The sequence below is a fragment of the Cygnus atratus genome, chromosome 1 (genome assembly GCF_013377495.2).
Source record: "Cygnus atratus isolate AKBS03 ecotype Queensland, Australia chromosome 1, CAtr_DNAZoo_HiC_assembly, whole genome shotgun sequence".
Taxonomy (NCBI): domain Eukaryota; kingdom Metazoa; phylum Chordata; class Aves; order Anseriformes; family Anatidae; genus Cygnus; species Cygnus atratus.
Window position 1 is genome coordinate 207,325,551 of NC_066362.1, and position 26,009 is coordinate 207,351,559.

A 26,009-nucleotide genomic window follows, 5' to 3' on the forward strand; every position below is an offset into this window, starting at 1 on the left:
CAGTAGTCCCCATTTCCTCCTTCCCAGATTACCTGAGTGTCCGTTTCAAACAGAAGCACCGAACAAAAATCCCACTGCTGTAACCGCTCGGATGATTTCACCTTAAATGTTAAAGTCTCTAGTTTTTTGCTTTGATTTTTGCTGTCCACTTCCCCTCTGCCCCTCACCTCCGTGCCCTTTCGCTCCGACACCGCGCAGCCTGGCCTGGGAACAGGCTGCCGGAGCTGTCGGCTGCGTGAAAGGCAGAGGAGAAGGACGAGCAGCACTCCCGTGGCTTCCCATCCCCGCCTTCAGCGGCTGCGTGCCTGCATTTGGCTTTAGGGGAGAGGTGAACTCGCCGGGGTGCTCACGTGCTGTCGGGGCTGGAAGCTGGTTACCTGTGAGCAGAGGCCGACCCCCAGCTCCCCACCCCTTCCTTTCAGGCAGTTGCAGAGAGCAATAAGGTCTGCCCTGAGCCTCCTCTTCCCCAGCCCAAACCCCCCCAGTTCCCTCAGCCGCTCCTCACAGGACTTGTGTCCCAGGCCCTTCCCCAGCTTCGGAGCCCTTCTCTGGACACGCTCCAGGGCCTCGATGTCCTTCTGGTAGTGAGGGGCCCAAAGCTGAACCCGGCACTCGAGGTGCGGCCTCACCAGAGCAGAGCCCAGGGGGACGAGCACCTCCCTGGCCCCGCTGGCCGCACTGCTCCTGACACGAGCCCGATGCCGTCGGCCTTGGTGGCCTAAAAAAGAAGGGCTCGTCCAGGATTTGAACCCGGGACCTCTCGCACCCTAAGCGAGAATCATACCCCTAGACCAACGAGCCCCACATTTGGGGTGCTGAGGCAGGTGAGGACCCAGCCTCAGGTGCCCGTGGAGGCCCAAGCGAGCCGTGCCCGTGTGGGATGTGTGGTGCTGGGGTGGGACCTCGCTAACCACAGGGCTGAGGCTCTCCCGGAGGACGGCGCTGGCTCGGAAAGCTGACACCAGCCCGGCCTTTGGCCCACATCCCCGTGCCGCCTTCTCCATCCCCGGCGGGCTCGGCCGCAGCAGAAAGGTCTCCCGAGGTGAGCGGCTCCCTGCCCAGACCCCGCTGCTGCGCGCTGCCCGCCTCGAGGGGCGCCGTTTGGGGAGGAAAACGGCTCTTTTAGGAGCAAGCACTCTGTTTGTTTCTTGTGCTGGGTAATGCTCACCGAGATGACGGCGCTGCTCGCGGGCTGCCTGGTCAAGAAAAAGGACGACACAGGCGGGAACAGCTCGCTCGTCTTCACAGCTAGCAGTGCAGAAAAGGCTCACAACAAACTAACTATAAATTAGTGGAACTGAAAACCAGCTCCCAGTTTTGTACTGTGAATCCTGTAAATTACATGAATAGTGCTACGAAAGCCTTCACACTACGCAGGAAAATAGCTAGGGCCTGTGGCCCTTCAAAACCAGCATCCATTTTTATCCTACTGAAAAAGACACATCGATATTTACGAGAATCCTTTGTTTTTCTTTCTGCTCTGGGATAACCTGGCCTACACCAAACGTAAGAAGCGGAGAGATTTTCAACACAGACCTGGCAACATCAGAAGCTTAAAAGCGAGCAAAAAGAGATGCTTGCTGGCCACCCCAGCTCCCTTTGACTCTGCTCAAGGCTGTGCAGAGAAGCCAGGGTCAGTAGCTTTTTCTTCCCACCCTGTGCCCCGAGCCAAGTGTTTGAGAAACAGCCGAAACCTTCGTGTTGGCTGGAGCCGGGCAGCAACCAGCTCGTGCTGGCTCTCTGGTCTCTGTACAGCGTTCGTTAGCTGTTCACGGAGAAAAATGTTCACAGGGAGAGCTCAGGACTGGCGAAAGGCCTCTAATTTCGGTGCACCAAGGCAGCATTCGCTCCCGAACACCAGCTTTATGTATCTGCAAAGAATTTATACGGACTGCCTCGTCCCTTCACCCAGGAAGGCCGAAAAAAAAAAGCCCACAAACCCAAACCCAGCAAAGAATTCCCGCAGCTTGGGGGAGCCACGTGCGATGCTACAGCAGATGCAGGTTTATACTGTAGCAAGGGCTCTCTATCAGATTCCCCAAACCATCCAATTCATCGTACGTCAAGTTATCACGAAATGGCATTTGGTACCGTGGCCATAAAGAAATCGTCCTGCAAGCGCTGCCAAGGCTGCAAACTCCTGCCCGCAGCCCCTGCAGCCTGGGAAACGCTTACAGAAATGTGTCTGCTGGACAACTTTGGGATTTCATTACTGAAACTAAAAGCGCCCTGGACAATGCAGAACTTGCCTTCCAGAAAACTGGCTCCCGAATTCCCCCTCTCATGAGCATTTGTGCTGTGCACAGACACTTTGGGCACAGCTGGCCAGGGAGACGCAGCAGCTCACATTTTCAACGTAAGCCCCCGGTGCAATGGCTCACCCCAGAGGAGCCCCGTGCTCTTAAACTGAAAATACAACAGGAGAGCAGCTGCCTGCTGCTGTCAGATGACGCCAAGGCGATGGGTAGCGGTTTGTACGCTCCTGACTGCCAGTAAATAGGGTGAGCATGCAAACATAGCACTTGCACGCTTTTTCAGACACAGGCAGGTGCCTGAAATCCTATTGCTCCAGTTTTTGTACCGCCGTGTCCACCCGCAGCAACTCAGACACGCTGACACGCGTGTGCTAAGGACCTTTTGAAACACAAACTTCCAGCCGTAAGAAAGGCTCAGAGGCTCTTCTTCCTGCTGCTCCCATGCTCAGGTGTGAAAACGAGCCAGGCTCACAGGCACAGTTAACACCCCCAGCCTGCAGAGGTGATCAGGAGCCTCAGGAAATTGCATTTGCAGGTTTAGCTTCACCAACATTTTTGGGATGGGGATACAGGAAAGGGCTACACTTCTGCGCTTCCCTCTGTATAAAGCGATTTTTCTTTGAAACACGCAAATTCCCTACAAACACAGCTTTTAGCAAGGCGTTTTGGCCTCAGCGCTGCATTTTTAGGACGCATTTTCCTCTCGGAAGCCGCGAGAGGAAGAGGACTTAGGTACAGAAGACTGTGCTTTGCTTTCCTTTTTATAGAAGCGGCTGCGATACGGCAGGACGCTTAAACCAGCCTGGGATTACCTACCTGCTGTGCGCCAGGGATTCGAGCAAAGCAAAGGGATTTGTCGGCATTTTGGAGGTCCTGGGGGCCGGCTCGTTTCAAGGTCAGAGGATTCGGGTAAGCACCTTGGCAGCGAGCAGCGTTTCAGCCCCGCGGCGCAGCAAGCGTGACAGCGAGTTTTGTCCGAGCGCTGACGCAGGAGTGGAAACAGATCTGTGTTAATAGGCTACAACCCCCCCAGCGGAGCGACCTTGCACCTACTTCTGCTTTCTGGACAGCAAAAGCTTCGCGTCCCGTCCCAGACAGCACACCCCGTCCCAGGCGGACGTGGGGAACACGGCTTCTGATCACGAAAACAAAAAAGAACATCAGCATTTCTGTTCAGCAGGTTAAGAGGACAAGTTTACTGGCTAAAAACCTTAGCTCTGGGGAACGTGCTCGAGGAAAAAAAGGAGCTTTCATGGCTGCAGCTGAAAGGGGAGCAGATCAAGAACAAACGTCACAACCAAGAAAGGATGTTTGGACCTTTGCGGGCCAGCTGCAGTTTCAGAACACCTCAAAGGTGCTAAGTTTGTGTTATAAAAGTGTTATTTCTAGTCTACGCTGAAGGTACATCCGTACGAAACAACTACTTTTGCTGAGTAAAACTGGTTTCAATGTAAGTTTCTTATCCTTTTGGAATATTCGTAGAAGTGAGGAAAAAATAAAAGATATTTTAGTGAAAAGTTGAACTCTCCTGGTTTTAAATACTTTTTTTCCCCCCAAACAGCTTCGTATCAGTAGACTGGGCCACTCTGAAAGGCAGCAAACCTTAACATGGGCTTCCCAGCTGGCACCTCATTGCAATAATGTTTTATTTTATTATTATCTTTTTCTCTAGTGTATGATTACCTGAAACCCTAACCAGAATCAGCGCTGCAGTGCCCTCTGCGTGAGAGGACGTTATCTAGAGAGATTAAATTTTTGACTCAAAAACTCAGCCCTGGTATATAAAATAGCACGGAACATACGAATGCAGTACAGGCAAAGAGGGAGGAGAAGTGAGGCCAGAGGCTACAGTCAGTAAAAAGATCTGGATTGTAATCCGGGCCACCTACACGACGGCTCTGATTCATTAAAAAATAGTTGTAGCTTTAAAGTAACCACAATACAGTGCTGGATGCTGTTAAGTTTAGCATCGAAGTTTTTCCCTAGGTTATATCAGGAACAGCCGGGAAAAGGGCTGAGTGGAGACAAGGGCGAAGCTGCTCCATGAACCCGAGAAGGGGCAGAAATCGAACCTGGCCTGCTGGGTCACACAGGACAGCAGGGGACAAGAGTGGAAAAGGAAAGCCGGGAAGGACCTCAAGAAACTGGACATGAATCTGATGTGGTGGAGGAAAAAAGGTCAAACATTTGTTGTTTTTTTTTCTTATATTTTGTGAGGCTCTGCAAAATTCAGGTCCCTGCCACGTGGCCTGAGCTACTGCAGCACCTCTCAAGTCCTCAAGATCCACGAGTCCTCGCAGCACGACCCAGAAAAGCCCTTTTGTCTCAAAATTCTGCCACCTCCTTTGACGTGACCGCCCACTTCGCCTCCTCACCGGTTTTTCCTCGCTTTGTGGAGAAAGGCAGGGAAAGCAGGGAGTCAGGCACCACAGGGAGAGGCGTCAGGAACACTAGCCAGGAGGGAGGCTTGCCAAGCGCCATGTGAGCGACAGGGGACTGCTGATCTTCAGATGATAACAGCTCAGATTTCGGCCTTGCCGTCACGCTCGGCGTTTGCTGAACTGTGCGGAAACTAAACAAACCCGGATTTAGAAACCGGTGCCCTCGGCGCTAGCTAGGAACAAAAATACGAGAAAGCAGCTTTCCTGAACCGCGGCGTAACGCTGGCATAAATGTAAAACTTCCTGCTCTTCACATCGGGCGCTTGATGGCGGCTGCGTAGCGCGGGGCAGAACCGGGTCCTGTCTCAACAGATGCCTACAAAGTGTAACTGCAAAAGATTAGCTCTAGTTACTCCTGGAATTAAGCTGGTTTAAGGTCAGCTATATCCAAAACGGGGCCTTACTAATACTCTCCCTAATTATTGACCACTTTCAGGGGTGTGTTGCTAGCCACTGAGCTTAGCACTGCACAGAAAGGGAATTCGAGTAAAACTGGCATTAACATCAACCCGTAGGTCTGAGTGCTGCTTTGCAGATGCACGGAAGGACAGGGTGCTTCCAGGAAGAAGCAGAAGCTTTCAGAGAAAGCAAAACGTGGAAGAGGGGGCGTGGCAGTGAATTAAGAGAACGAGTATGGACAGAAGGGAAACCATAACTCAAAGGAGATTCCCCAGGAGAAACATGCCAGAGATTCTGCTTTGGATTTTTGGATTTTTTGGGGGGATTTTATCTGCTTTGGATTTTCTCTGAAGTGTTTAGATAGAGCATGAAAAGTATGCTTAACGAGCACTGAGACATACTGCAGCCTAGGTGTTATGGTCAAACTGCATCCAAGGACCCTGAAAGCACACTATGACCATGACTGCTCTGATAGAGTTCTGTATTTTCATCAGGAACAAGTTTCAAAGGCTTCAGAAAAGGGTAAGCCTTGTGTAAATAAGAAAAAAAAATCATTTTAATAATGCAAAACAGCAAAAATTCATGCATTTTACCTGCCTGTAAACATGTTTATTAATTGCAAGGAGTTTCCATTACTTCGGAGCCATTAGATCCTGCCTGGTTTTGTTCTGTTTGATCAAGCAAGCTGCTTCTGATTATATAAATGTTCCTTACAGCATTTGTTTCATAGGTCACAGGGAGGGGAACGAACGTGTTATCTGTTCTGGGAGCAGTAAACACTTGGCCCACATGGTGCAGTACCGAGATCCACATCCAGAGCCCTGCTGTGGCTGCACAGGAATAACGGTCAGACCCCAAAACAACCGAGTCACAAACCTTCTGGAAAGAAAACGGTCTCTACTTTCCTGCACCAAGTAAATGTTTATGCAAACAAAAACACTTATGAAGCAATAAAAGCAATCATCAGCCTGTGTAAGTACTTCTACTACTTCCTCTCCCTCCATGGAAGAACAGGAGTCAATACCTTCTAAGGAGGTACTCTCTGCTGCAAACTCCCTGTTTTATCCCAATCTAAGAGGTATAAACTAGTCATAATTACAGGTATCCCCAAAATTAGGCACCCTATATCATGATAAAGCACAAGGAAGTGTGGAGCACCTGCGAATTCCACCGACTCCAGGGGAGGAAAAGAGCAACCCCCCTGACTACATGGACAAACACGCCGCCTAAATGAACAAGTCACTGAGAACGTTGAATCATGAACGTTGAAAGTGATTCTCCTTGCGAGAAGAGGTATCAGAGAGATTCTCCTTGATTTGGAAGCTGTCGCGACCTCTAACCTCAGCGCTGACAGGCAAAGGAAGGGAGAAGTACTTCCATTCCTGCTCGAACAGTCGGACTCCGTTAAGCCGGGACAATAAAGGAAAGGACGCCCCGTACTTACCGTGGAAGGACGAGAAGAAATGCTGAGCATCCTCATGGAGGCTTCCATCTGCTGCGGTGGAAGGAAGAAGTTGGGAACAACAACGGGATCAGGTCTGAGCAGAGCTGTTAAGGAACAACCTTTGGCAGTGCGTGACCGCACAACGCTTGATGGGGCTGCAGGCGGGCAATGAGCCTCGTTGTAACAGCTCCAAGTGGATCCCCGACGGTGAAACTCATTAATTTTAATCATCATGCTATCATTGAACATTGAATACAGGTTACAAATGGAAGGAAGTCCTCACTACACTCTGAAACACGACATAACTCGGACTTAATGAGATGATCTTCAAGGCCCCTTCCAACCCAAACCATTCTGTGACCTCTCATACCTTCCTGGCCATCAATTCTGGACTTATTTCACAGGGAAGAGCTCCACACAGTGAATTTCGCTTTCCTGAGGCCAACGCGATTCTAACTAAGCAATAAGATATGCTCCTTGAATGCAATGTGTGCTTAAGGAAGGGGAAGGATACAAAACAATTGTTGGTTTCTCAGACTTTCCTGACTCTGCCGGTGGGTCTTCATGGCTGTCATCAGAAAAGCCACCACTGTTTCCTTCTGAGCCTGCTCGGGCAGATACACTCTTCGCAAAGATCTCATTGGAACCACTTTTTTCCTCATCTTGATGATCTTCACCTAAAACCTCACCATTTTCCTTCTCTCTCGCTGTGGTTTTTCGACTGGTCAAACCAATGACTCCTGGAAATTCCAGAAGTTCTTCGGAGGCCGCACGAAACTCTGCATTGTGCTTTATTTGCTTAGCATTAAACGTTCTATCCCAGTTGCAATTTCCATTTTCTACAGGGCCACCAACTGTTTGATGCACTGCTGACAAACGAGCAGAACGAAGCAGCTTCTCAGATTTTTCTGTGACACCGTTCAAGCTCTCCAAGCCTTCTATTCCTGCCCAAGGACTGCTCTGCTCTGCGCAGGGGCTGATGCATGGGCTAAGAGCGGTGAGCACGCTTCGGTTGTCACCTTGCGGTATGCTGGACAACGAGCTGCTCCGCCTGCTGTTCCCTTTTTGCAAACAATCTGTATCCCCCTGATCTTCAGGCCTCGCATTTACGGGCTGCTGGTCAGCTCCCAGTTCCACCTCGGAGAGCACGCTGGACCAGGGGCTGGTTTTGTCCGTCAGGGTTGTTATTTCATTAAGAGTTCGTGGTTCTATAACATCCTCCTCGTATTCTTCTTCGCTGTGCGGCTGGATGGCAAAAGCACCTTCATCTCTCTGGATGTAGCCCGCTGGCAAAGGATGCTCGCTTTCAGGGACAGCTTGGTCTAGCAACTCCTGCAATATGTGCCTCCCAAAAGAGCACGGCAGCTGCGTATCACTGCAAGCATTGGTCGAGTCCAACTCACCCTGGCCTTGATGCACTTCAGTTCTGGCTTTTGTACCCTTCTGGTGGGGTACACGAGCAGCACTCGGCTTTCTGCCGTTGTCTTGATGCCCAACAGAAGAGTCTTTACTATTTTTAGTGATGGTCTGTAAGTCTGATTAATAGAAAACAGCATCAGTAAATGCACGGGGCAACCATTCACCTTTTAGCTGATTTACCTGGGCTTTTTGCAGAAAATCAGTTCAACTGCCCAACTCCAATCAAATGACAGGCAATTATTAATTAAATATTAAACCAGAAATTCACTCAGGACTGTTGTTCAGTTGTTGTGCCAAATTACAAGGACTGAAAACGAGGAGCTGCCTGTGCTCCAGACACGGGTTCTGAAAAAAGATGGTTGGATTAGGAGCCTTGACATTAAGAGAATATATGCAATCCTGAATATCTCGGGGGATTTTAGTTTCTTTAGAAAGCCGTGATCGCCTGGTTTTGGTTCCTAGTTAACAGATCCTATTCAATTCTCAAATTCTCTGAAAAATTAGTTTGCCAGTGTTAGGTTAAACAAAGTACTGCTACTCTGAGGCAAGTGAAAGTCTTGCCACGAGGCAATGCAAGGGGGGAGGACATTTGGAAACGAAGGAAGAGTTTGAGACAGATTGTAGAGGAGAGTATGTAAAGAAGCAGTAAAAACAACTAACAGAAGGGGAAGAAAAAAAAAAAAGCAAAACCCTGGAGAAGAAAACATGAGAAAATCGAGGTGGCGATACAACAAGGGCAGGTTCTGGCATAACAGAAACGTGCCCTCCAGCTCCATCTCCTGGAAGTGGTGTTTCCCTGCAGGCAGCTAGAGGCAGAAGCAGCACAGAATTAACTTTCCAACTGGCAGCTCCCCGAGCCACAGCTTCTTAAAATAATGTATCAGAGGAGAGAAAAGTACGAGCATTGAGTTGGTTTCTTAGTCGTTTCACTGTTCACTGTGCCTCTCTGGTATAACATCGCAGCGGTTTGAGTGGTTAGGTTAAAATAAATTAAGTGCAATCAGTAAGTAATTAATGAAGAAAGTTAGAATGGAGCTGGGAGAAATGTCAGGCAAGGTGAAAAAAACATAGATCTGAAAACAAGGTGTACACAGAGACAGACTCAGCTCAGCTCTGCAGACCCAGCTCAGAACCATCCTGTGGACCTCCCTTTTTCTACTGAACAGCCACGGAAATTTTGGTAGAATTTAGGCTATCTTGAGAGAGCCTTAACTCCCATCTAACCTGACTTCTGAGTGTGTCTCGACCCAACATTATCATTACCAAAAGAAGTCTGAAAATCTCTCCGAAGCGTTCCCCCAGTGGCCTAACACATTCTGGTGACCAACACCAGGGATTGGCCTCGATTATGTGAGAAATTTGAAGATACTTTAAGGCAGCATCTGACCAAAAATTCCAGGCCAAGTGACAACTTACCATTGATGAGGCTGCTGACCTGAGACACCAACTGACTCGACTTTTTCAGAAGATGGTACCCATTGGGATCCGCTTCTCGGCTCCTCAAGCCTTGATGATCACTCTCCTGCTCTTCGTGGCTTGGTTTGGGTGTGTTACCATAACTGAAGTCAGGAAAAGACCTGGTCAGCTTCTGACTGAAGTATCTCTGAACCTCATCCAGCTCACTCAAGTTTTTTCTGTAAGCAGTGGTAAAAAATTGATAAAAAAAAAACCCCAAACCACAACCAACCTACGGCAGGCTGGTTCTGTTTGTATCATTCCAGTCAACTGCATGTAAATAAGCAAACACAGGACTAAGGATTATTATTGAAAAACAGATCAGTACGTAGGTGCTGAGGTTACTCTACCTAAGCAAAAGGACAAAGCTTTCTCAAGGACAAATTTAGGCTGGAAGTTAAAAAAAAGGAGCTAGTTTTAAACGTACTCACTCAAAGAAAGTTGGATTTGAAATGACCTTCCAGCAGAAGTCTTAACGGCAATGTTATTACTTGATGACTGAGCATGATAAAAGTCTAAGGATTTATATCTGCTTAAGTTCTAAGGATTTCATGATATATTGCTTGTGGTAGCTGGGGAAGGGATGGAACGACTCAGAGTCTCTTTCAGTCCCATATTCCTACAGGTAATGAAAATTCTTCTCCCAAAATTTAGACCTGATCTATAAACCTAGAGTCTAGTCAAAAATAAATAAATAAATAGGTGCTTCTAGCAAGAATAAAGGCATCCTGCTGGGAAAGGACATCCAGCTACATGCACGATGAAAGTGCTTACAGGGTTGCTCTTCTATCTGTGAAAAGTTACTCAAAGGAGTATTGGCTTACTAGTGTGCGCCGTGTTACAGCTGAACAGAGATGGATAAAGCAAAGCATTCAACCTAGATTTGAAAACACTGCTGTTACTGTTTCCCTTTGGAGACCCACTGCATTGCTAGAGCACCTCAGTCCTAATGCTGAGTTGCCGCCCAGACCCTGCTTTTCCAATTTCATCTCATCCCGCTGTTATTACAGATATCTCACTGATAACTTTTAATCAGTTACTGTATATTCTCATTTCCTTTGAACGCAAGAATTCTTAAGTTTCAAGCTCCGCTTTGCGAATCTAAGGCTTTGCATTACCATCTTCACAGAATCACAGAATGGTAGGAATTGGAAGGGACCTTCAAAGATCATCTAGTCCAATCCCCCTGCCGGAGCAGGAACGCCTAGATCAAGATTTTGGCTACAGCTCTGCCTTACCTGAGAGCAGTTAGAAGAGAAGCACGTGATGACAGCGATAACGAGTCCATCTTGGCTGCCCGGTGTGCGTTTCCTTCCGCTTGCTGCAAGGACTCATGAAATCTGCGCACATTCTGCATATGCTCTTCATGACGAGGTGTGTGCGTCTTAGGGGAGTTCACTCTGCCAGGAACAGGCCTACATGTAACCACAGAAAGCAGTTTGGTATCTCTGATTTTGTGAAGCCTGCTAACTAAGAACATGCAACAGCTTTAAGCACACTAAAGAGCCACTGGCGGGTGAAACTAGCTTTTCCAAATGTCATCAAGAATGGCCTTTACTGACTGTGTCAGGTTTACAGTAAAACGAACAAAAAAAAAACCTGCAGCTACCCATAGTGCAGCTGGTAGGGAATCTGCAACGCCCACCAGCAGCTGTCAGTCTGGCTGGTCAGGCCAAATAATGCTGGCCCATGGACCCTCTACACTTCAAAGACACGTACAGGAGAAATACCATCTCTTACGTGCGCTAAATAAACCAACCATGAATTAACATGCTCTCTTATATGTTGCTAGATACATGTACACACACTGGTGCTTGTTTTAAGGGACATTGAGCAGAATTTCTGCAGGATATCTGACAGTACTAGTCCTGGAATGCGCAATACCACAGCACTTCACCAACCAGGAGGTATGGCAAAATGAAGGGGATACACCAGTAACACTCACTTCTAATTTCTTACTGTAAAAAACCCTTATTCCTATAAAGGCCTGGAAGAAATAATTGCCAATTTTAGCCTTGGCATAGGGTAAATCCTAAAGCAGAAAGCTGGAAATGCAACAATCAGGAATCACCAGTGAGAAAAAGAAGATCTGGATTTCGTAGAAAGGTACATGTCCCAAGATTGCCATCTCCTGGGCTCCTCTCACTGGTAAAGGGAATTTGGTAAAATCTTTAAGTCCAAACACAGGGGAAGACCTCTGACAGGGCTTTATGTTTTCAGATATGTGGACTTCTGAGTCCCCAAAATGACCAAAATGACCCAGAGCCAGTTGACTTACGGTTCTCGAGTAGGAACACTAACTTCCTTTGACAAGGTATTTGACATCTGCTTGGAAAAGCTTGTAACGTTACTGGGAAACGTTGGAAAGCCGTCTTTCACCTAGAATAAAGAGAAACACCACATGTGAGATTTCCACAGTAAGAAAATAAATAAATTAAAGTACTATCTTGCTGCGCTAACAAATAAAAACTTAAGTTTCCTAAATTTAAATTTTCAAAGGATTTTGCAGCACTGAGCCAAATTGCCACTTAACAACACTCTTATTTCAGAAGCATTTATCAGAAGGCAGATTCCAATATCGAAATACAGGAAGTCTGTTTCAAAGCCTTTGTTCATTTGTAACCACAGCTTCCAATTTACGTTTTCCAGTTCCAACCTTCCTGTATAAAGCAGGCATCCAAAAAAGGAAAACGTGGCTAATAACAGAAAATAAAAACCGCAACAACACATGCTGAAAATAGGATCATAAAATATTACAAAAACCACAAAATGTTAACTCAGCAACAGGATAAAATTCTACCTTTTTGTTTTTAGTAACTGCACGTGTTACATGTAGCATGAGGATTGATGGATCTCTCTCTGCCCTACCAAAGAGGAAACTGATGGAAAGTAGGGTACAGGGACTCCATTCCATGTGTGTATCACATCCCAGTACAACTGGAAAGTCGAGAGACTAAAACACACGTGTGAAATGGCAAAACTTCCAGAAAACTAAATCTCTGTCAAATTAGAAATTTCCTAATTGGGAAAACAGCAAATTTAAATTACGGTTTTGGGCATCCGCTACCAATCAAACGGAACAATGCCAGTCTCCCAAAACCACAGAATCTCCTCCTAACGGTAAAAAATAATAAAATAATAATAATAATTTTAAAAAAGCACCCATCAGGTAACAGCAGAGTGATATAAGCCACTGGAGATGATCATGACCAAGGTTTAACTGAGCGCTGTAACTCCTGCTGTCCTGCAGGTACTGAGGAACTAGAAAGCAATATTCTTAAAGAATGGATTATGTGTTTTTTGCTCATTTCTTCAGAAACCTAGTCAGTGCTGATTATTAGGAGTCTAATTTGATAAAATTTGATAAAATTTGGTATGAAAAATTTGGTATAAAATAGGGTAAGAAATTCAGCTACATACTGAAGAATTTGGAGTCTGGGTGCGAATCCTTGCCTGCTTTTCTTCTTTGAGATTATTTATGTTTTGAAGGGGGGAAACTGCTATTTTGATCTGTCCTCGGCACTGCCCACTGAAGTCTGTAATGTTGTACCACCCGCACACTAGCTGGAAGCCAGAAAGAAGAGGAGAAAGGTCCACAGATGCAAATCCTATCACCCGCTCAGTCTCTGAGGAAGAAGAATATAAAGCACATATTAATTTAAGCTGTATGAAAACGAAACATTTCCAGAAATGCCAAAAGTCAGTCAGTTATACAGGCCTTGAAATGTGTTGAAGCTTTACAGGGAAAGACATCTTATAAAACTCAAAAAAAAAAAAAAAAAGGGTTAAAGGCTCTGACAGCTCTCATGAGATGAAGAAAAAGAAAAGAGTGAAAAAAAAAAGTGGTGTAAAGAATAGGATTTAAGAAAATAAAAAGCAACTTAGTTTGAAGGCTGGTAAAAACACAAATATAAGATACCTATGGTGTCTGGCTGAGAAGGAAAAATTGTTTCAAGCAATTAAAACAGCTTTGTCCCTGCAGATAACCCAAAATGTCTGTCCCTACTGTAGTTGTTGATAACCTGAATGCTGACACTGAAGTAGCTCACAGCAGAACAGGGGCCTTGCTGCAGGTGTAAGGAAGGACATGAAGGTAGTTCACAGCCTATCTAACACTTTATCAGGCGGACTAGTTAACAAAGGGTTATAATAAAGTGAAAAACATTCAGTTTGAAAATGGGCTAGAAATAAAAGACAGCCAGAGGCTTGTAAAAACAAACCTGAAAGCCAATCTGATGACCTCAGCAAATGCATTCTGCCTCCAGAATTGCATTCTCACTTCAGAAACTCACATTTCTTCCCTCCTCGTGTTGCCTAAACTTTCAAAAATGCCCACTGGCATTACGCTGTTGCGTTTCTTGTGCGACATTTCGTCTTTTCTGTCTTGCAAATTTATCTGAAGTGCAGAACAAACAATCCTACCCAAGAAGAGGATGTTACTTGGATTATCTTAGCAGTTACGTTCAGCTAAAAATGTCTCCGCAGAAACAATGAAAGACCAAGGCAGGGAGAAGGACTGGCAGGAGAATCGCTGTGTACACACGGCACTCTGCATAACGCAGAGAAAGGCTGACTAACACAGGAAGTTTAGTTCTGAAGCACAAATTCTGCCAGCTGAACTTTAATACATGAAAAGAAATGGGGGAAAAGATCCAGATTTTAAAGCTCACATCACAGCAGTTTGAAGTGAAAAAGCAGGGCTGTCTTCCCAACAATAAACACACAGACTTTTAAACATGTGCTGGGCTGGTATCCATTAAATATTGGAGTATCTGGGCTAGCAGCAAAACAAGCAAATACCAATTTGACCCGTTAGCAGTAACTTTTATCATTTAACAATACATAGAAGGTTCAGTAAAAATGCTTACAAAAAGCTTGTATTTGTTATTAGGCCTCCAGCTGACCCAGTGACTGCTAATACTGGACACAAAAATAATTCTTAAAACATACCCTTGCCACTACAACATTATTTGAATGCAACAGCAGATGAAAAACACAGTAAAGAATGTATGTTCAGTAGGAAAATCCAGCCTCTAAAATGCTGTCAAATTAAAAAATGGAAATGCAAATGAACCAAACCTTGCCAGAAGATTAATGGGGAAAAGAAGGATGCTGAGGGGCAGGAAATCAATGTGTATTTATCTACAGTATTCTTCTAGTGCAAAGCCAAAAATATTTTTACAATTCCACTCTTTAATTTACTTGAAGTCACTCAAGAAAAGGGATGCAGAAAAACTCTCTTCTCAATAGAGCCCTGCAAATTTTACCTGCTGCTTTATGCCACACTTTGAAGACCAATGTTTGCTGTGGATCCAGCAGAAGTTCTTTGGATAATCTGTGAAGAAGAAAATCATATTTCGTTATGGGAAGTAGGAAAAAGATCAAGTACAGTAAAATGTCTCTGAAGATTCAGTGACACTGTATCTACCCAGACAAGTCAGTTTCTTCCTGGAGTGATGAGCAGAAAAAAAATAATCACCAAGTCCTCAAAAGCATAACTATCTTACGTGGTTTGGGCTTTTGATTATTCAAGAAATATTTCCCTCTCCTCACTCTTTCCGTAGATTTAAAAGTTAGGACATGGAAACCACAAGGAATTTTAGGAAAGAGAAACAGTCTCATGACTCAGTAAGTACAGAGACAGCAAAACACTGGGGTTAATGTTGAAAGCTGTAATATCTGAAAGCTGATTTCTGGAAAACCAAACCAAACCAAACCCTGAACATTGAAATGAAAATATCTTAGCGGAGCAGCTTTTAGTTGCTTAAAGCAATTCAGATATGAGTTGGGGCATAAGCAACCTCTGAAACAAACCTTTAATCTTCAGCTATTTGCCTTTCAAGGGTTTCACCTTCATATTACAATTCCCTAAAGCCAAAAACCCAACTCAGCAGTCTGGTAGGAAAAGCCCACTCCTGTGCAGTCACAGGAGTGACTGAGTGATTTGCAAACATTTTGTGATGGACAAAATAAACCAGATAAGCTTTCCTGTTGCCTGTATCTGACTTGTTTCACCTCGCTTAGAAAACACCCTTGGCTATTGCTTTGGCATTAATTTAAGATTTGGTATGGAAGCTCTGGAGAAACAACAAGATCGCAAACACAGGTTTATTACTGGCTATTACAAGGTACAAATTGATCAGCTGAGGTGCTTTGGAGTGGTCAATTCACCTGCTCCAACCTAGGCTCTGATACCTCAGTCTGAGCTGTGTTTGCTGTACTGATTTGCCAGTTCGCTAAGCATAAAACAAAGGAAAATGTACAGAAAAAGCCAATAAACTGGATCAAGTCTTTATGTATCTTCCCAAGAGACCTTTAGCCATTACCAGCCCCTTCCTCTAGATAGAGAAACTAGGGATGAGTGGAAACAAACTGACTCATCCAAGGTCTTAAGCCACAAAAACACAGTGCAGCCAAGGTTCAGTGCAGGTCATTCCTCATGTTAGCTTTAAGATCAAGCTTCCTCACGTAACTTTTTACCCAGGGTAAGCATGTGGCAATTGTAAAACATGGAAATACGCATTTGTAGCTGAGAGAAGCTGACCAAGACTGCTCCTCAAAGCTGGCCAAAGCGCCTTTTAGAGCTCGCAGGATCAAAAGCTGGAGCCTCTGAATGAAAGGGAGTCTAGGCTTACAGCCGATAACACCCATGAGCGGGAAATAAAGCAGTAAGCAGAAAGGCGCCCCTAACTGGGTGTGTTATTTTCACACACAGCCACTGGCTGTCAGACCCCGAGGCTCTGCGAGCACGTCTGTGCGAGTCCACACCACGCACCTTGCTTGCTGCTGAAAGTCCCAGACGGGCGAGTCTGTGTTTTCTATCACCGAAGTCGTTACTGGAGCATCCGCGCCAGCAACAGCAAACGTCACGCAGCTGCTGGGTGCTGTTACTTCCCGTTCTGTTAGGGGACTCCCTGAAATTACACAGAATTAAAGTCGGATTTGTCCAAAGGATAAAAAGCTTATTAATAACGTCTGTGGAAAGAAGTAAAGGAAGGATTAGCAGTTAAAAACTGTTCATTAACAAATAAATTCACCATCTAGGAAATGCTCCTTTTCACTGGTGGAGCTGAAAATACTTCATGTTTACAAAAAGGGGCAAACGTTACACGAACCTTTTATAGGACAGAAACCGGAATATTTAAGGATGGAACAGAGAAAACGTTTGCCCAAGATCATCTGAGAAGTCAAAGGCAAAGCTAGGAATAATACCCAGATCCCTGGGACCCTATTCCAGCACTCGATTCCTAAGAAAGTGCTTGTGTGCTCCCACCAGCCCTGCTACTGCATCAGTAGGAAATTTGAGAAAAAAACAATCTCGTGCAGATGAGGCCTTAATATTTTGGTCAAAACATCAAAGATAGGGAAGGAAAAATAAATCGTCTTCATGCCCTAGCCCGGGGAGCTACACAGGGAGCAGCTGAAGTTGTACGAAGTAGCTTTAGCAAATATTTAATTTGGTTTTAAATACTTTGGTTTTACTCCATACCCAAAGTGGATCTTTGTGATTGCTGAGCTGAGCAACTAGGGATGCGATTCACTCTGCAATGCACCTATGAAAGCTTTAGGAAATTCCTTGCATAGGCACAGTTCAGGGTTGGATATATGACCACTTTCTCCCTCATTTGTCCTGAAATAAGCTGGGAAAACAGTCGTGAGAAAACAGGTAATGAATGAACTAGTCCGATACAATTGGGTGTGCTTGCACTTAGAGGCAGGAAGTTTATAATCAGAGGAACGCAAGATCAAATTAAGGGATGGAGCTCGATATTCCCTAGATGCCGCTGGATGTTATGGATTAGAAAGTACTGAATGAAAGATGCAGAAATTATACAGTCAGCCGCGCTGAATTCCAGCTCAAAAAGGAGGCTTAGGGCCTCTGTGGGGGACGGTGACATGCAAAGGCACTTAGGAAATTCAGAGAAGGAATCAGAAGATTTCTACCTCCCTGCTACTTCCCCTCTGCATGCGACCCTTCCTCCAGGCTCGGACCCTCTTTGTCACTGTCACTTTAGCGAGATTAATTTGCTGCAGCGTGTTCTGGCTTGCAGAGCTGTAGAAGCATTTTACTGCTGATGGAGCCGCTGAGATGCTGAATTGGTAGCTGGCAAAATCTGCTAGGAGAAATGGATTTAGCCAAGGGGAAACAAGGTCACACTTTGCCACCAAATACCGCCCTGTTGTTACGGATTGCTTCCTCAACTCTGCTTTCCAAGGACTCTGCGTGTGGCTTTGGACTTCTCTAAGACTTCGCTGTCCAGAATGATCAAAACCGATGAGTATGAATCTGATTTAACTACAAAAATTTCTTTTCTCCTGCAGTCTGATTCGCCATGAAAATAAATGTGATTGGTTTGCTGTAGCTTACGGAGTTACCGCTCACTTATTATCCCTTAACCGTGAAGGTTTAACCAAGAAGAGGATTTTTTAAAAAAAATTTTATTTTTTAGTATGAAAAACGGCTTCAGTTAAAACATGCCACACAGAACTCCTCTCAGTTTGGCAAGACGATAGACATAGCAAGTCAAACACAGGCGTGGGTTATGTGAGATCAGCTTAGAGAAACGAGCAGGACCTGTCTAGACCAGCTCACCGGCTCTTGCATGTAAAGGCAGACCTAAAAAAATAATAATAATCAATTTTTGCAGTCAAAGTAGAAGTAATTTCATTCCTTTCTGACGTTATGAAATGTAGGTTCTTTTCTTTGTATTTTTGGAAGATGGAAAAAAAAAAAAAAGAAAAAAACAGGAAAAGTCACTCCAGAACACCAAAAAATATCAAGAGACTTGGGAAAACATTTTGTAACTTCACTCAATTTTTGAAAATCGTGTGTCTTAAGTAGTTCTTCCAAAACTGCAGGAAGTTTAACATCCATTACCTACTGGACTGGAAACGTATTCTAGCCTTTTTATCTGTAACATGGTAATGCAATTTTTATCCTGAAGAATGCAAATTCTTGTTGTAACCAGCTTATATATATGCACTGTTCCAGTGTATCCATTGCCTCTTCTAAAAATATCAAGAGAAGGTAATTCGTTTGAAGACAGAAACATTGCCATAGTGTACACCATCAAAAGACACCTCCTTATCACTCCCAAAACTTTGCAGTGGCAAATAATGTTGCATCAAGTTTCCAAAGGCTACGAATTCCAAAGGATTATAGAATCACTGATTATAAAAAAGCCACCTGTGGGGCTCACTGCGGATCAGAATGAATTAAATTATGGCTTCTCTTTGACTCTCTTAGCTGTGACATGCCAGAAAATGCTGAGGGCTTTTTTCTGCCACGTCACCTGGACTACGAACTAGTTGATTTTAAGGGAGACGTGTCCAGTAAGCTCACCTCGAGTCAGTCCCTTATTCATATTTGGTAACACTGCATATTTGCATCTGTAATGGTCCGAAAGAGACCTGATCACTCCGAGTGCTGAGCAAACACAAAGTGAGCAAGTCATGCAGCATTAAAGGTGCCCAAGGTGAAGGGCGAGGCACTTCTCACCTTTAATAAACCAGATTCGTTTATAGACTGCAACTTGAGGCAAACAAGGCTTCCGAAACTGGAAACTCGCCACGTTACCTCACTGCACATCCAGAAGCAAACATCGCTCGCTAGGAAGGAATATTTTAATATGCTTAGCATAAATTTAAAAGCGAAGGGAATTCTTTGGTCACGCTCAGCACAGTGAGCAGCCACCTCGCTGTAATTCCCACCGTACAGAGCGAGAAGCAGAGCGACAAGCCTGGGGGAGTTCAGGCTGCTCTGCCCTTACACTGCCCTTCCTCTGCTGCGGCTGGCAGCCTCCAGATAGCACAAATAAGCCAGCTTTACAAATTGATTATATGCTAAAAATGCAAATTGGCAAGAGTCTTTGAGACAGGAGGATCTCGGGGTTAAGTTATTCAGATAATTCTTAACTGCAGAATTCAGCTGTCATCTGTAACAGTGAACGTTATATCATTTATATTTTGGTTTTTATTAATAGAGAGGGGCTGAATAGTTTAAATTCCTGCTTCCCCTCTACTTATTCTATGATGCAATGGTCTCAGGGTTGCAATACTGCGAGCCAAGATCAAAACCCGCTGCATTCATTCACTGCTGGAGTAAGATGGAAGAAAATTCCTGGGCTTTTTGTCTGTAAATTGCTCCTTGCAGTACCTGTAAGGAGCAGAACCCAGGAAGCAAACCAACCAAACAAAAACACACACATACAAACTAAAAACAAAGCCACCACCAACAAAAAGGGAGGTGGTGGTGGTTTACCTTTTAAACTTAGATGCATTGCTCTTTCCACGAGGATATTGACAGCAATTGTGTTTTCCAGAAACTCCACGTCGCCTTCTTGTGGTTTCTCACTGGGGATTTCTGAACTTACGATATCCAGATTCTGACAATGATTTTCAGCGACCTGTTGGCTCGGGTCAGGTGCTTTCTCTGTGCTTTCATCTTCACTACTGCTGTATTCCTCAGCACAGTGAAGTCTGCTGGTCAGGGCAGCAGAAGTGGAAGAAAGGACAACGTGAACACGTACAGCAGCCCCTGCTAGGTCTGCAGCATTGCATCTGAACAACGGGTAAACTCCTGGAAGAGAATTCACAAACAACCAGCTAAAGAAGAGAAAGAAAGGATAGGATCTTGGAAAAAGTTGGCCCAGTTCATTATTTTAAGATCTCTCAGCAGAACGATTTTGATTTTCAATGTAACTTCTAAGCCAGGTATCACACAGTGAAGAATATCAGCTTGGAAAGGTAAAAATAAGGACCAAACCTCCAAATGGTGCACTTCATTTTCTCACTGGTAGTTCAGATTGCTGTCTGAAAACACGTCAACTTCCTGCGAGTCCTGTGAAGAGCGCCTCTGCATACACACATGATCTTCTCTTGCTTAGTCCTTTGCTCTGACTACAAACATTCAGCCTTCTTGAGATATTCTATTCTCACTCTATTACGATGCCCAAACTGCCATTCTCAAGGAACATTCCTCATTAATCCAGCTAGGCTAATTGTTATTGATCATTGCTACCAATTTTGCACCCATTTAAGCTTGCTAGGTTTTGAATCCAGAGAGGCACGCATCCGAACCTTGTTTATCGTCGATGAGAGGAGTTGAGGGTGTATTGCATCGAGGACAAAACAAAGCTGTACATTTTTTGCTTCACTACGGATTTAAGCAACATCAGTAAAGAGGACTAGAACATGACAACGTTCTTTATGAACTTACCACCAACGCTCAGCGCTTTCCTTGACCTCTCTGCTAACGCTCCGAGGTCGACATAGGCGGATCCAATGAGACGATCTGTATCAAGTGGTCTTTCCGCATCATTTTCTTTACCATATGCCCACCACACCTGGATTTCTAGTTTCTCCTCCCTGAAGAACCAAATCAGCCCTTGGCTCCTTCTGAGGGTCACTTTGTTTGGTTTCTTAAAGTTCACCGTGACTTTCTTTGCGTCGTCACTCAATTTTGGCCTCCTAAGCGAAGTCCACGTGGCTTCCTGATCGTATAGCTTATACCTGAGGTAGCAGTAGGTGCTTCTGTTCAGGTGCATCTGCCCTGCGAGCAGCACGCAGTGCACAGGCAGCCACACCCTTGGGGTCGAAACGGTCACAGCCACTGGACTGTCACTCTGATCCCATTCGTCACTCTCATCCAAACTGTCCTCAGGGCTTTCCTCACTGTTCCATCCCAGAAGCTTCGCAGCCTCCAAAACACGCTCTCTGTCACCGTGATGAGCAAAAGTCACAGAAAGTTCCAGTCCTCCCCCAACGGCCTGCATGATGTTTGTGCGGTGTGAAGGCATTACATCTTCAGCTAGGGTAACGGGGTACCAGCCTGTAATACCTTCAGGAGAAGAGATCATAATTAGACTTTTCCTACCCTCTGAAAACGTCAGCAAAAAAAATTCTGCACTCTGGTCATCAGTCAAGAACCAGTACTCGAAGCGTCTATTTCCTGTGAGTTTGGAATTCATTTCTAGCCTGAAAAAGCAGCAAATTGTTAGACCTCAGACAACCACACAGGTAGCGCTGATCCAAAACGCGTTTTTCTTTCCATTTCATTAATGATACTCATTTTACAATAAAACTATATCCCATGAATCTCTAACTATAAAATCAGGCATTCTCAGTTTTTTCCTCCTCTCTTCCGATTTTCTTAAAAATTTCCATTCCTATTTTCTTAGAAATAAACCAAAGACTTCACGGTTGGCGAAAATGGGTGCTACACTGAAATTAAAGCAGAAATTAACAAGATGATAACGAAAACATAATTATGTTAATGAAAATCATCATTATGGTAATGAAAACATCATTTCCTACAGGAAAGATGGGGAGGGACTCTTTATCAGGGAGTGCACAGACAGGACAAGGAGTTTAAGGCTTTAGAGAGGGTAGATTTAGATTAGATATAAGGAAGAAATTCTTCACTCAGAGGGTGGTGAGGCACTGGAACAGCTTGCCCAGAGAAGCTGTGGATGCCCCATCCCTGGAAGCATTCAAGGCCAGGTTGGATGGAGCTTTGAGCAACCTGATCTGTGGGAGGGATAATAAAGATATTACACATAATCTTTACCTCTTCTATCTGGTGTTAGTTTGTATCTTACAAAATCTTTACCTCTTCTATCTAGTGTTACTTTGTATATTACATTTAGTTTAAAAAAAAAAAAAAAAGTTAATTCAACTGCTTTTAATCTAAGCTTTTGTTTCCAGCTTTGACAACTCAAAAGTAATCACTGGTCCTCCGCTGAACGCTACAACTCTTAAACTTTCCATCTTAAACTTGAAAATGAAGAGCACCAAATAAAGTATTAAGCAGGTTAATATTCCTTCAGCCAGTTCAGCTGTCAATTGATGAGTATAAGTGTCTCCAGTTTCTAGTCTGTACAGTTCCTTACTCTTAATAAGGTGCAAATAGCTGCTCTCTTGCAGTTTCCAAAAAATCCATGCTAGCAGTGTAAGTTGTACTCAATGCACAAGACAGTCAGATCCTACACCCTAAAAACTGATCTTCAAACAACATCTCATTTATGAGCTTTCTAATGCAGGATTTTTAATGAAGATGTGCAGTATCTGAGAGAACTTTAGTCTAAAAAACACCATAGGAATCAAAATTGTTTTAAGCAATTACAATAGCACGTACACGGAACATTGGTAGCGTAACACTGCTGCATTACCTGATCTTCTTCTCAGTAGGTCTCTGGTTGGAATTGTAACTGTCCCAAGAAGATAATCTTTTGATGTCCGAGCTGCCAATGTGTCAGTGGCTGGAAAACAAATAATTTTGTAAATACACCAAGCTAGAACGCAAGATTTAGAAGCTATTCAGACCGTCTTCTTTGAAAGAAAGCTGTATCGCCTTAACAGCAAACAGCTCATCTGTCATACTGGGAACACTTTAAACCCATGAAAAAAGGAAAAAGAAAAAAACAAACGGTGCAGAAAATATGAAGCCAAATTCAGTGAGAACCAGGGGTGTCAACAAAGCTTGTCTGTAAGTGTTCCCAACGCACACTAATTACAGGATACGTGCTCCACCACCACTGAATTTGGAGAAGCTTTTGGGGAATGTTTCCACAGGTGAGCACTAAGTAATCAGTAGGGAGCTAGCGGTGTACTTTACTACACAGTTACTCTACATGCCGCTTCTGACTTTTCTTCCCCAGAAGTAAGAAACAATGTCATCTTTAGATAACTTTTGTTCACAAAATAATTCTACAGTATGTTGTTGTGTTATGAAAGAATCTTGCTTATCTGACATAGGATCATTGGAGGATTTAAGCTGTCGTTTTTCTGAACCTCCATTACCTCGTTCATAAAGCGAAGGCAATAAGACACACACATACAAAGCCAGTGTGCTTCAAGAGTTAAGAACTATTACTATTAATTGTTATCTTTTCATTTAAAAGGTGATCTTGATCAACTGGAGCATTGGAAGCCTTAACTCTTTGTGCAAGGGGAACAGTACCTCCCAAAGCCTTCTCTGAAGACCATTTAGGTAATTACATCTATTAGCAACTGCACAGAATAGCCTGTCTCCTACACTGAAAATTAAAGGACTGGATCATTATGCAACTACACTTAGTCATTATAATCACTTCTCCTCCTTACCTGACTTGACGTTCTGATGGTAGACAGAGAAGACGATATTGGCAGCCTGCAAGAGCTCTCCCAAACAAGAGGCTTCTCCGCTGCTTTTCTGGATGATGAGGTTACAAGGAAACTCTATGTGGTGCTCAAAGTCTGGGCAGAAAGAACGAGCCACAGCTTGTGTGTTGCGCCTCTCTGTCTCAGGTAGGAAGGAGAGGTGCACAGAGACATAAGCGTTAACTCCCACACCTGCATAGTACTGGACCGAAGGGTTCTTTTCTGCCACAGCTCTTCATTTAGTATGCAAAAAGAAAACAAGGATGAGAATGAATGTAAAGTACAAGAAATCTAGAATTTCAATTAATTATTCAATTAATACAAAGCTTCCAAGTCTTTGTGGCAAAAAAAGATGAGACAAAACAACTTGTATTTTAAGTCAAAATAGGTTTTTGCTGCAGATTATTTTCATCATTTTTTTCCATCTGAATACAGTAGGAAAAGATACAAAATGATGACAGTAACTATGACAAGGTCCAACACTGGTGGCTGTGCTTTTATCCTTGTCAGGATCTGAGACCAAAGTCATTGAGAAAGTACTCAGCACCTTGAAAAACATCCCATACTGTAGACAAAGCTGTAGGATAACTTCCCAGAGAACCTACCCCAGAAGGAAGTAAATGGCCAAGCTAAATTATTTTTATACCTGATAAACAAAAGGAGGTGAAATTAACAGATGGGGTGTTTTACAATAGAACAGACCCAGGTATTATTCAGGTCATACACCTGATGTATAAAGAGCTTGGAGGTCATTCAGAATTAACTTCTTCAAGCATGATATGGTAGTGATCTTCATTGTAAGGACTCTACTTGAATTAATTAGGATCAGGAGCTCAGCAACACTAAAAAAAGATCAGTGGGCAATACTCTAGAACAAGAGGAGTCATCCTCTCTTAGCTTACAGAATTGACTCCCTCTCTTCCACCTTTTTATTTTACACTTAGAATGTGCAATTTTCAAGAATTAAGTTAATGTGATACCGTGCAGTAACAGCAGCAGCCTTCTGGAGAAAAGAGATCTGTCATCTACCAGTTAGTTTACCCACATTTCCCCAGTCAAATTCAAGAAAACAAGTCTTAGCTAGCTTTTAAATAGCATCAGTAACACCAAGATCCAGTGCCCACACAGACACCATTTTATTCCACCCTTCAGTGTAGAAAAATGTGGAAGGAAGTAATACTGCACAAAAGGCTGAGGGACCAAAAGCTATGGCTAGAGCTTTGCTTGCAAGAATACCACATGATGTCTTTCCCAGCTCTTCGCTTTGCTAAAGCACTGCAAGTCTAAACTACTTCATTCTCAATATTACAGTCTCAAGCTTGCGGTAGTACGACTGCTACTACATTGTTCTGCAGTTTAAGGGACAAAAATAACCACTGTATAAAAATATTTTCACTTCTGATCAGAACCCAGTTTGAATCTCGGCCTCTGCAGATGGAAAGTTGGCCAGTTACAGTTTGTTCTAATCTAATGTTTCAGCCTGCTGCCTCCAGATAAAGTTATTTTAAGAGAAAAAAAAGTAATCTTTCTTTTAGGGCTAGGCTTTACCTGGCTGCTGCTTGCAAACCAGCTGCTCTGTGTATTTGTACAGACAGAGAAACAGCCCGAGCGGTTGTTCCTGCTGTTTTCACAAAACGGTGGTATCTCACGCTCACATCAAGCAAGCCTGGATTCAGTGAAAGAAAGAAAGCAAGGAAATGGTCAGTTTTTTGTACAGTTGCATCCAAGAGAATCAACGCTCAGTTGTAACTCTTAATATAAAATTTACTCTATTAATGCATTAAAAAATCCATATGGAAAAAACAGAGAGGTTTAGCTGGGAATCAAAGATTGTTGAAACTGGCTGTGCAAGGTGCTCTGCTTCCTTACGGGCTGGTACAGGAGGCACGAAAGATTTGGAGGCACAGGAGGAGATTTTAAGGACTGCAGCCTGCAGCCTGACCTACTGGCAGTCGGATCAGACGGTCGTAATGGCTTCTTCTCACTGCCAAATTTATGACATAGTAAAACCAGGACGGCCTGTTTAACCCAGACGCGCCCTCATGTGTGCGTTTATTGTAATAGTTTTTAAATATATTACTGCAGTGCTTCAACAGATCTTTTTAATAGCACTGCAGTGACAAAAGCTTCAATGAGGTTTTCTGACGTGGCTAATTTGTTACAAAATAACTGAAGTATACTGAATTCCCTCTGCGACCACAGATTTTCTTTGCATTTTTCTTATGGCCACTTTTTCCAAGAAGCTGCCTTTCATTTTTACAGTTAATGCTAAACCTCTGATGGAAAGAGGTTATAGAGGTTTCCTCAGCGGCCTTCCCAGTGCTGATGTTTGTATTATTTGAAAGAACTACCGCAGAACAGAAAGATGTCTCTGCTCATACGAAATACCACGCACAGCCCTCCTTCAGACCTCCCATTCCTTACCTTACATGGGAAACCTAACTGTGGCTTATCTGG

The 26,009-nt window shown here is 44.1% G+C and overlaps 1 protein-coding gene and 1 non-coding gene across 2 annotated transcripts in view; both read right to left on the reverse strand.

The window, feature by feature from the left end:
- Positions 1-26,009, reverse strand: part of C2CD3 (C2 domain containing 3 centriole elongation regulator) — a 49,507-nt gene that overhangs the window by 1,146 nt on the left and 22,352 nt on the right. The window contains exons 19-31 of the mRNA XM_035570392.2: positions 25,101-25,218; positions 23,517-23,785; positions 22,583-22,672; positions 20,632-21,252; positions 19,675-19,992; positions 16,189-16,327; positions 14,681-14,748; positions 12,834-13,039; positions 11,692-11,792; positions 10,652-10,828; positions 9,375-9,592; positions 7,054-8,074; positions 6,540-6,633 (exon numbers count right to left, since the gene is read on the reverse strand). Coding sequence (XP_035426285.1) covers positions 6,540-6,633; positions 7,054-8,074; positions 9,375-9,592; positions 10,652-10,828; positions 11,692-11,792; positions 12,834-13,039; positions 14,681-14,748; positions 16,189-16,327; positions 19,675-19,992; positions 20,632-21,252; positions 22,583-22,672; positions 23,517-23,785; positions 25,101-25,218 — 3,440 coding nt within the window. The remainder of the gene's footprint in view (positions 1-6,539; positions 6,634-7,053; positions 8,075-9,374; positions 9,593-10,651; positions 10,829-11,691; positions 11,793-12,833; positions 13,040-14,680; positions 14,749-16,188; positions 16,328-19,674; positions 19,993-20,631; positions 21,253-22,582; positions 22,673-23,516; positions 23,786-25,100; positions 25,219-26,009) is intronic.
- TRNAP-AGG (transfer RNA proline (anticodon AGG)) lies at positions 730-801 on the reverse strand. Its single transcript has one exon. It is a non-coding gene; the product is annotated as a tRNA-Pro (tRNA).